Source organism: Narcine bancroftii, chromosome 10 (genome assembly GCF_036971445.1).
Source record: "Narcine bancroftii isolate sNarBan1 chromosome 10, sNarBan1.hap1, whole genome shotgun sequence".
Lineage (NCBI taxonomy): Eukaryota > Metazoa > Chordata > Chondrichthyes > Torpediniformes > Narcinidae > Narcine > Narcine bancroftii.
The window spans coordinates 76,670,058-76,681,666 of record NC_091478.1 but is presented as its reverse complement, the minus strand read 5'-3'; the positions used below and the strand labels follow the sequence as shown (position 1 = coordinate 76,681,666).

The 11,609-nt window shown below is 45.2% G+C and overlaps 1 protein-coding gene across 2 annotated transcripts in view; it reads right to left on the bottom strand.

The window, feature by feature from the left end:
- Nucleotides 1-3,208: 3,208 nt before the first annotated feature.
- Nucleotides 3,209-11,609, bottom strand: part of LOC138744789 (11-beta-hydroxysteroid dehydrogenase type 2-like) — a 50,890-nt gene continuing 42,489 nt past the window's right edge. For both annotated transcript variants that reach the window (XM_069901451.1, XM_069901452.1), the window contains one exon: nt 3,209-4,127. In XM_069901451.1, the coding sequence (XP_069757552.1) occupies nt 3,790-4,127 (338 nt within the window). In that variant the 3' untranslated portion in view covers nt 3,209-3,789. The remainder of the gene's footprint in view (nt 4,128-11,609) is intronic.

The following is an 11,609-nucleotide window of genomic DNA, read 5'->3' as shown; positions in this document are numbered from 1 at the left end:
TTTAAGGCATTGGTGAAGCCAAGTTTGGAGTATTGTGTGCAGTTCTGGTCTCCAAATTATAGGAAGAATATAAATAAGGTTGAGAAGGTGCAAAGAAAGTTCATGAAAATGTTGCCTGGATTGCAGTATCTTGAATACGGAGAAAGATCGAATAGACTGGGACTTCATTCATTGGAATGTAGAAGGTTGAGAGGGGATTTGATAGAGGTATTTAAAATTATGAAGGGAGTAGATGTGAATAGGCTCTTTCCCCTGAAGGTAGGGGAGATTGGAACAAGGGGTCATAGGTTGAGGGTTAGGAGACAAAACTTTAGGAGTAATATGAGAGGATGCTTCTTCACTCAGAGAATGGTGGCTGAGTGGAATGATCTTCCAAAAGAGGTAGTTGTACTAGGGTCAATTTCTGTCATTTAAGAGGAGGTTAGATGAGTACATGGATGTGAGGGGGGTCAGAGAGTTATGGGCAAGGGAGTGGGTAGGTGGAACTAAGTGGAGTTTCACATGAATCGATGCATACTAGAAGGGCCGACATGGCCTGTTTCTGTACTGTAAATAGTGATATGGTTATATAACTGTGATACCATCACAAGAAAAAATTATGAATTTATTTAGCAGTCAAAGTTGACAAAACAAAAATGAAATTAACAGTTTAATATGTCTCTTTTCTTTGGCTTGGCTTCGCGGACGAAGATTTATGGAGGGGGTAAAAAGTCCACGTCAGCTGCAGGCTCGTTTGTGGCTGACAAGTTCGATGCGGGACAGGCAGACACGATTGCAGCGGTTGCAGGGGAAAATTGGTTGGTTGGGGTTGGGTGTTGGGTTTTTCCTCCTTTGCCTTTTGTCAGTGAGGTGGGCTCTGCGGTCTTCTTCAAAGGAGGTTGCTGCCCGCCAAACTGTGAGGCGCCAAGATGCACGGTTTGAGGCGTTATCAGCGCACTGGCGGTGGTCAATGTGGCAGGCACCAAGAGATTTCTTTAGGCAGTCCTTGTACCTTTTCTTTGGTGCACCTCTGTCACGGTGGCCAGTGGAGAGCTCGCCATATAACACTATCTTGGGAAGGCGATGGTCCTCCATTCTGGAGACGTGACCCATCCAACGCAGCTGGATCTTCAGCAGCGTGGACTCGATGCTGTCGACCTCTGCCATCTCGAGTACTTCGACGTTAGGGATGTAAGCGCTCCAATGGATGTTGAGGATGGAGCGGAGACAACGCTGGTGGAAGCGTTCTAGGAGCCGTAGGTGGTGCCGGTAGAGGACCCATGATTCGGAGCCGAACAGGAGTGTGGGTATGACAACGGCTCTGTATACGCTTATCTTTGTGAGGTTTTTCAGTTGGTTGTTTTTCCAGACTCTTTTGTGTAGTCTTCCAAAGGTGCTATTTGCCTTGGCGAGTCTGTTGTCTATCTCATTGTCGATCCTTGCATCTGATGAAATGGTGCAGCCGAGATAGGTAAACTGGTTGACCGTTTTGAGTTTTGTGTGCCCGATGGAGATGTGGGGGGGCTGGTAGTCATGGTGGGGAGCTGGCTGATGGAGGACCTCAGTTTTCTTCAGGCTGACTTCCAGGCCAAACATTTTGGCAGTTTCCGCAAAGCAGGACGTCAAGCGCTGAAGAGCTGGCTCTGAATGGGCAACTAAAGCGGCATCGTCTGCAAAGAGTAGTTCACGGACAAGTTCCTCTTGTGTCTTGGTGTGAGCTTGCAGGAGCCTCAGATTGAAGAGACTGCCATCCGTGCGGTACCGGATGTAAACAACGTCTTCATTGTTGGGGTCTTTCATGGCTTGGTTCAGCATCATGCTGAAGAAGATTGAAAAGAGGGTTGGTGCGAGAACACAGCCTTGCTTCACGCCATTGTTAATGGAGAAGGGTTCAGAGAGCTCATTGCTGTATCTGACCCGACCTTGTTGGTTTTCGTGCAGTTGGATAATCATGTTGAGGAACTTTGGGGGACATCCGATGCGCTCTAGTATTTGCCAAAGCCCTTTCCTGCTCACGGTGTCGAAGGCTTTGGTGAGGTCAACAAAGGTGATGTAGAGTCCTTTGTTTTGTTCTCTGCACTTTTCTTCGAGCTGTCTGAGGGCAAAGACCATGTCAGTAGTTCCTCTGTTTGCGCGAAAGCCGCACTGTGATTCTGGGAGAATATTGTCGGCGACACTAGGTATTATTCTATTTAGTAGAATCCTAGCGAAGATTTTGCCTGCAATGGAGAGCAACGTGATTCCCCTGTAGTTTGAGCAGTCTGATTTCTCGCCTTTGTTTTTGTACAGGGTGATGATGGTGGCATCACGAAGATCCTGAGGCAGTTTACCTTGGTCCCAACAAAGCTTGAAAAACTCATGCAGTTTGGCATGCAGAGTTTTGCCGCCAGCCTTCCAGACTTCTGGGGGGATTCCATCCATACCTGCTGCTTTGCCACTTTTCAGTTGTTCGATTGCCTTATATGTCTCATCCAGGGTGGGAACCTCATCCAGCTCTAGCCTTAGGGGCTGTTGAGGGAGCTGGAGCAGGGTGGAATCTTGGACTGAGCGGTTGGCACTGAAAAGAGATTGGAAGTATTCTGACCATCGGTTGAGGATGGAGATCTTGTCGCTGAGGAGGACTTTTCCGTCTGAGCTGCGCAGCGGGCTTTGGACTTGGGGTGACAGTTTAATATACACAACAAATAAATGTATAGCCAGTATACATAATAAACGACCACAGGAACAGCCAATACATTTTATACCATCATTTTGTTGTCAAGTCCACGTTTGCCTTAATTTTATTCTACTAAGCTTCATTTTTTGGACTGCCATGAAGTTCAGCAACAATATTTAGCAATAAGTAATATCAAGCAATAAAAGGACACATATTTGTACTTTTTGATGCAGTTTTTGTCCAATATGAGATGCAATTATTCTTTTGCAAGTGAACACTTGTTCATTGGTTGGGGATTAGAAAAGCAATATTCCATCTTCAGTATTTTACTGGTCAGCATTTCTTGTAAAGATATTACAGATAATTTCTGACCGGAAGGACTTCCCAATCTTATTCGCTCTTTAGAGATCAAACACATTGTGATATGCAAAGAATTATTAACTTTGAAACAAACTTCTCAGAAAAGCATTTGTAGACTGTGAATGTCAGAATTTTTTTTTGTTCTGGTCAATACTCCATATTGGAATTTCAAGAGACTGACAAAGATGTAAATACCTGACAAAAATGCTGCAGCTGTTTCTAATAATTTTTAATCAAACTAATAGAATGTTGAACACAAAACAGTTTTTGAATTTACATTAGACGTCACGATTCCAAATGCTATTTTACTGTTGCTCCCAACCAAAAGTAGATTGACATTGAAGTGTAATGTTTCTTGACCTTATCCACCCAACCTCAGTGATTCATGAGAGGCAGTACATCCAACTCATACATAGAGTAAAATAAACAACAATCTTCAGCACAACTGAAATCTAGGTCATTGAACATTTTTGCATAATTGACTAGGGATAGAGTTACAGAAAACCAGTTATACTTCTACACTTTGCATTTTACATAGAAAATGCCAGAGTAACATATCCTTGGTGATTTTTATCTTTGCCACCAGTGGACAGGCGAAGGGTCTACTACGATGAAGCATTCTGCTCCATCAGATCACTGTCCAGAGATGAGAAGCAACATGATCCCATTACTTCCACTCCGTTATGTTCTTACACCCAACTTTCTCATCAAATGAACAATTAACATAGTGAGAATGGTTGAAACTGATCATTTGAGAAGAAAATGTTTATTTATGGGCTTTTCCCTACACCAGGCTATTTTTGCAAAGCTTTTGGTAAGACTTTCTTAAATAGGAAACATCTGTTGAAAATTAAATCACTTAATGATGTTGGCAAAATACAAAGGAAGATGTACATAATGATAATTTCCTTTCCGGCGTAATATCTTGGTTTTGGATTCGATGAGAGGATAGCATCTGTGATACTTTCAATTACTGGGCTAAGGTCCTCTTTGGCAGTGGTGATGTACTTCAGGAACAGGTCCTTTGTTTCCAACATGTACTCTTCTCCATAGTCCTGCAGCAGTTCTGAGGACATGCTTTTTATCAGGCTTTGGACTTGGTTTTCCCAGTATTCAGCATTATACGATGGAGCTGAAAGATAAACACAATAAAAGCTGAACAGTAGGATCGATAACAGAGGTACATAAGAAGAACACTGCCTTTTGCCAGCACAAATAACCAAAGAAGATCATTAAATCATTAACCATGTAATTATGATTATTGCACAGCCCAGAAACAGGCCCTTTGACCAACCCTCGAAAGCACACTTTCACTAGAAAGACACAAGAAGTACAGAAGCGGAAATCTATGAGAAACTGGAGTAAAACCGCAACCATGGAGAGAAATGGTCAGGTAACATTTCAGGTTGGACTGGACTTTGATAATATTAATACTGCTGTTTATGCAAATCTGAAATAAAAACAGAGAATCCTTGAAGTCGGACAGCATAGCAGTTAGCTCAAGGCTGTTACAGCACCAGTGACTGAGGTTCGAATATTACTAATTATTTGGATCAAGAACGCAGTAGGAAATAGTAAAAAGTTCCCACGTGGCTTTGAATACCAACTATACATTCAGACTCTGAAAAATACCTGGAGGCCAAATTATTTATAACCATGTGCCATGGAAGAATTATGCAGTGTTATGAATTATTATTACTACAAGATGTACCTGTAATTCATTATCATTTAAAAAAAATGTTATCTTTGATGGCGATTATATATCTACACACTCAATATATAGTAGTTATTCTCTTTCACTACTTCTTGGAGTTAACCGTCAATGAAGATTATTTATTTTAGCAACAATCTGCTGGAGGAGCACAGAAGGGTCAAGCATCATCAGTGGGAGTAAAAGAATTGTTACTTTTTGGGTTGAAACGCTTCATCAAGACTTTTTTTTTTAAACTCCAGATTCCAGCAACTGTAATCTCTTGTTGCTTGATTTTTTTTGCTTTATTAAATCAGGTGGGGGGGGCACGAGTTGATGAGAACTTGGGGAGAATAAAAGAATGGCCTTAATGATTAGTGCTAATAGGGATTTGATAGTTGGCTGTACCTTTTTATGCCTCAGTAAAAACAATCAGACAAATTTGGCAGGATAAGGTATTTTCTATCAACAGGTGGTTGAAATAAATAAAATGGCATTCATCATTATAAAAGAACAGAATTATATTGGATGCATGGTGAGCTAGTGACATGTAAAACGCTGCCGACTGTCATTTGCAGACTTTAGCACCAAGGTTCTAATTCAAAGTCAGTCAGGTTGTGTTCCATTGAGTCCCACACAGTTATTGATCAATGCAGAATGCTGCCAATTGGTCACTGCATCTCATTAATTACAGGTTCTCCCCTACTTACAATATTCCAACATACAATTTTTTTCAAAGTTACAATGGTTCAAATTCATACTTTCATTTTGAAATCTGATCTGTTCCCATGCTTGTGAGATGCGGTATGCTACTCTCTCGCAATGCTGGGTGGTGGCAGTGTCGTGCGAAAGAATCGTAAAGCCTACTCTCTCATGATGCTGACTGAATCACTCTTGCAATCTCTGTAGTGATCATGTAAACGTGTGAAATTGATGACCCTGTCGCTTTAGCATCCCCACCATCCAGCAATCAATTTTAGTTCAATGCTTCAAACATTCTTCGTGCCCAGTGTGATTTCAACTGTGTACGTTAATGGTTTTTTCCCCAGTGAGGAATGAAGGTATTGAAAATCTAATTATAAAAATTGGTGGTGTGGTTTTGCTGGAATGCAACCCCATCGTAAGTTGAGAAGCACTTGTACAAGTCATTCTGGTTTAGCAACAGGGAATTCAGAATCACACCAGAATGTGCACTTCACCACTGGATCTTTGCCATTGGTCCAAACAACCCACTGCCAGCAAACAAGGGCCTATAAATATTCCATTCACATAAAATCAAATGATGGACTTTATTGACTCTATCAGTGCATCTCAATACCTGTCAGCTGATCTATTGGTGCACCTGGATACACCTCACCTGCTCGATTGGTGCACCTGGATACACCTCACCTGCTCGATTGGTGCACCTGGATACACCTCACCTGCTCGATTGAGGCACCTGGATACACCTCACCTGCTCGATTGAGGCACCTGGATACACCTCACCTGCTCGATTGAGGCACCTGGATACACCTCACCTGCTCGATTGAGGCACCTGGATACACCTCACCTGCTCGATTGAGGCACCTGGATACACCTCACCTGCTCGATTGAGGCACCTGGATACACGTCACCTGCTCGATTGAGGCACCTGGATACACGTCACCTGCTCTGTTGGTGCACCTGGAAACACGTCACCTGCTCTGTTGGTGCACCTGGAAACACGTCACCTGCTCTGTTGGTGCACCTGGAAACACGTCACCTGCTCTGTTGGTGCACCTGGAAACACGTCACCTGCTCTGTTGGTGCACCTGGAAACACGTCACCTGCTCTGTTGGTGCACCTGGAAACACGTCACCTGCTCTGTTGGTGCACCTGGAAACACGTCACCTGCTCTGTTGGTGCACCTGGAAACACGTCACCTGCTCTGTTGGTGCACCTGGAAACACGTCACCTGCTCTGTTGGTGCACCTGGAAACACGTCACCTGCTCTGTTGGTGCACCTGGAAACACGTCACCTGCTCTGTTGGTGCACCTGGAAACACGTCACCTGCTCTGTTGGTGCACCTGGAAACACGTCACCTGCTCTGTTGGTGCACCTGGAAACACGTCACCTGCTCTGTTGGTGCACCTGGAAACACGTCACCTGCTCTGTTGGTGCACCTGGAAACACGTCACCTGCTCTGTTGGTGCACCTGGAAACACGTCACCTGCTCTGTTGGTGCACCTGGAAACACGTCACCTGCTCTGTTGGTGCACCTGGAAACACGTCACCTGCTCTGTTGGTGCACCTGGAAACACGTCACCTGCTCTGTTGGTGCACCTGGAAACACGTCACCTGCTCTGTTGGTGCACCTGGAAACACGTCACCTGCTCTGTTGGTGCACCTGGAAACACGTCACCTGCTCTGTTGGTGCACCTGGAAACACGTCACCTGCTCTGTTGGTGCACCTGGAAACACGTCACCTGCTCTGTTGGTGCACCTGGAAACACGTCACCTGCTCTGTTGGTGCACCTGGAAACACGTCACCTGCTCTGTTGGTGCACCTGGAAACACGTCACCTGCTCTGTTGGTGCACCTGGAAACACGTCACCTGCTCTGTTGGTGCACCTGGAAACACGTCACCTGCTCTGTTGGTGCACCTGGAAACACGTCACCTGCTCTGTTGGTGCACCTGGAAACACGTCACCTGCTCTGTTGGTGCACCTGGAAACACGTCACCTGCTCTGTTGGTGCACCTGGAAACACGTCACCTGCTCTGTTGGTGCACCTGGAAACACGTCACCTGCTCTGTTGATGCACCTGGAAACACGTCACCTGCTCTGTTGATGCACCTGGAAACACGTCACCTGCTCTGTTGATGCACCTGGAAACACGTCACCTGCTCTGTTGATGCACCTGGATCCTTCAACCCACAATGTGCTTACTAAAATTTGCAATGTAATCTTTATACACAAGACTCTTGCAAATACATGTACACTCAATAAATGACTTAAAAGCAATTTTATGTTTCACAGGTTTGCATTACACTAAAATAAAATGGCACCTTTGCAGACATAATTTATTGATGTATCTTGACAATTCCTTCCTACCAAGGACAGATCTTAATTACTCTGAAGAGAGCTGTCATAGGCTGCCTGCAAGTCTGTTATGAAAATCGACTATGCGAAATTAAATGGTCAGTTGTCAAACCACTATTCCAAAGTTTTGTGATCAAAATCCTAAATTCCATGCAGTAGATAGAAACTGATTTACTCTGACTGCTGGCAGTGACCAAGTCTTCTTCACTGGTCAAAGACTGACTATCTGTATCTCACCAGCTCAGTAACTTATTGGTTTTGCAATCACCGTCAGATTCTTGGTCATGGCTTATAATTGATTTAAAGTCATTGAACATGGTTATTTTATGGGTGTAAGGGACTATTTAACAGTAAATGATTTATGCTCAATATACCGTAGCAAGAAGCATATCTTATGGGATCAGACATTGAAATGCTTTGAGAGGTTGGTATTGGCCAGAATTAACTCACAGACCTATGTAAAGGTCTGGACCCACAGCAATTTGCCTACCATCACAATCACTCCACAGCAGGTGCAATATCACTGGCTCTCCACTTAGCTCTGGATCACCTAGACTATAGCAACACGTACATCAGGCTACTCTTCATCGACAGCAACTCAGCCTTCAATTCCCTTCAGTGCTGCTCAACAGGCTCTAAAACCTGGGGCTCTGCACTTCCTTCTGCAACTAGAACCTCCTCTTCAGAGGACCACAGTCAGTATGAATTAGAAACAATGTCTCCTCCTCACCGATGATCAACACAGGCACACCTCAAGGATGTGTGCTTAGCCCACTGCTCATTATGCACCCATGACAGCGTGGCAAGGCATAAATTCAAATGCAGTCTACAAATTTGCCAATGGGTTGTCAGCAGAATCACAGATGACAATGAGGAAGTGTACAGGAGGGACGAAGATCAGCTATTTGAGTGGGGCCACATCAACAACTTTGCACTCAACTTTACCAAAATCAAGGAGCTGATTGAGGAATTCAGATAGGGGCAAGGTTAGTTCTCTATTCACACAACGCACACATTCTCAAGCAACCAGAACATGCATCAATCCCAGTTGGTGCGGATACTAGGGGTTTTACTGTATATAAAACTCAGAAGAGGCAAGGATAGCTAAGATAACTGGCAAAAAGGGTAGAATAAGTGCATTGTTACTACAAGTGCATTGTGTTATCCAAGCCAAATTGTAAGCAGACTTTGTCCAATTGATTCAGTTAGTTTGTGGAGAAGACAACTGGAATGATCATACCTGCATAATATTTACTTATTGTTTTGGATCTGGAGAACTCCCAGAGAGCAGGTGATAGAACCTTCTTCCTGTTACTGGTTTGAATGATCACTGAACATTGCCCCAGGATTAATTACAGTGTGGTTACTTGTCTCAGAGGTTTGGAAGGGTTGCTGAATACAAACAATGGAGCAGAGTGATTTGAAAAATATTAACCCTTTTGCTCTTTGACGAACACTGACCAGATTTAGAAGTACACAATCCAGCTCTAGTCAAACGAGTCAGAATTAACAACATTTATATGTCAGAAGCAGCTGTTTCCCCAGAACAAGCTGTGTTATATAGTTCTTGTGAAGGAGGCTGGTCTACTCTCTGAAGGAACAGAAGATTCTGCGTGGGGTGTTGGGCAGTTGAGGTGAGGGGGGGGGAGGGTCATAGGTGTTGTTACAGAGTTGATTGCAAGAAATCACAGACAACTCTGCTGTTCTGGAACACTGCATTGCTGGGGATATTGGAGATTCTCCAGAGCAAAGCTGACGCTCTGACCTAATGACTGTGAGTGCCTCTTTTTTTTTTTTAAGAAAAACCTCAAATGCAGGTAGTTGTGTGATAGTACAGATCTATCACCAATGTATATAGTGTATATAGTTGCAGTATCTAGACTGTGCTTACAGCGATTGGCTGAGAGCTTAGCCACGCCTACTGTTTAGGCCTTAAAGGGTTGTGTCCCTAGCCAGGTTGGATCATTCTGGACTGGTCGGCCACCTGTGAAGATCTCCTGTCTTTTGCTAATAAAAGCCTTGGTTTGGATCAATAAGTCTTTGATTTTTTCGATGAGCTCTACAAGTTGACAGGACCATTCATTAAATGTGCCTTTTAAACAAGCATTACCATTCTCCTCCATGTTCAAAGCCCTGCAAAGTTTGCTTTGAGGATTTATCCAAATCCCTTTTAAAAGTTAAGCACGACATCCTGGACACACAACTCACTGATGAAACTGTCTCCACACCCTCCTCCTGAAGTTTTATGCATCCTTTTATTTTGCCTCTTGTTAGTAATTAACCGGAGATGGTGGCGCTGCCTCTGGTGCAGACTTGGGGGGTGCAAGAGAGCAGAGCTCCCATGGGTTCCAGACACCTAGTCGACTGCTGTCAGTTCTGCATGAGCTTTGAACAGCCTGTTGAGGGAACCAATGGTGGCTTTAATTGAAATCCCGAGACCATGGGTCTGCGCCCAAGATGGCGGGGCCTATTAATCAGCAGCAGGTCACGAGGGGCTGCAGACTCCGGGGAAGCTGAGGACTGGAGCAGGGCACCAGAGGACAGGAAGATCATGTAGCGTGTGAGAGGGAGAAGTAGAGGAGATGACCCGCGGGGGGATCGTGGTGACCATGGTGAGGGGGCTCTGTGGCTGAGGGACCAGTGCATGTGGTGGGCTGGTGGCGACTCAAGGAGAGGAACTCACAGAAGCTGTGGGCTGCTGGAGACTGGCTCGAACTGGCTGGAGAGGTACCAGGTATCCGAACCGGTATACGAGGAGGTGCCGAGGGCACTGAAGGGTTCCTGGCCAGGTCAGAGGTTCTGATCTGGAGCTTGGGTTGCCAATGGTTTGAACTGGAATCTGCTTAGCTGCAGGGGCTCTAAGAAGCGCTTGATCCAAATCAAGAAGTACTCAATGACTCTGGTGTGGGGCGGGGGGCAGGGAACTCTTTTTTGTGCCTGATTGCACAACGCGCTTAGGCAATTCCTGCCAGTGGCGAATCTGTCTGCCTTGCAGCAGGCAAAAAGGAATTTCATGTAATATGACCCTGTTTTATTACTATCATACTATGATCTTGATCTTCCTGGGAGGGTGACAGCTGCTGGGAACCTGATGCAAAGGACATTCATTCCATGGTTCTGATGGCTGTCAATTGTTCCTCAAGTGCTTCCTCTGTAATCTCCGCACCAAACTTCAGCCCCCAGGCTTTAAAACAGGAAAGTCTGCAGATGCTGGGGTTGAGTGCAATACACAAAAGTGCTGGAGAGAGAAGCAATATCTTTTGGAAGTGCAGTAAACGCTCGTGTCGGCAAAGACTCAGAAACCTGGCCAGGAATCCTGGGCAAGCATGGCGTCGGCAAGTGCAACGACAATGGGCGCCTCCTGTTGGAGCTCTGCGCAGAACAGCGGCTTGTCATTACAAACACCCTTTTTCAGCAGAGGGACAGCCTTAAGACCACCTGGATGCATCCCCGATCCAAACACTGGCACCTCCTGGACTACATCCTGGTGCGAGAAAGTGACAAACAAGATGTGCTCCACACCAGGGTCATGCCTAGCGCGGAATGCCACACTGACCACCGGCTGGTTCGCTGCAAGCTCAACCTTCACTTCAAGCCAAAGCCCAGGAACAATAAAGCCCCCAGAAAGAGGTTCAATGTTGGAAAACTGCAGTCAGACGAAGCGAGAGGAAACTTCCAGGCAAACCTCAAAGCAAAGCTCGACGTTGCAACCCGCCTCACGGACCCGTCCCCTGAAACCCTCTGGGATCAGTTGAAGGCTACCATACTGCAATCCACTGAAGAGGTACTGGGCTTCTCCTCCAGGAAAAACAAGGACTGGTTTGACGAAAACAGCCAGGAAATCCAGGAGCTGCTGGCAAAGAA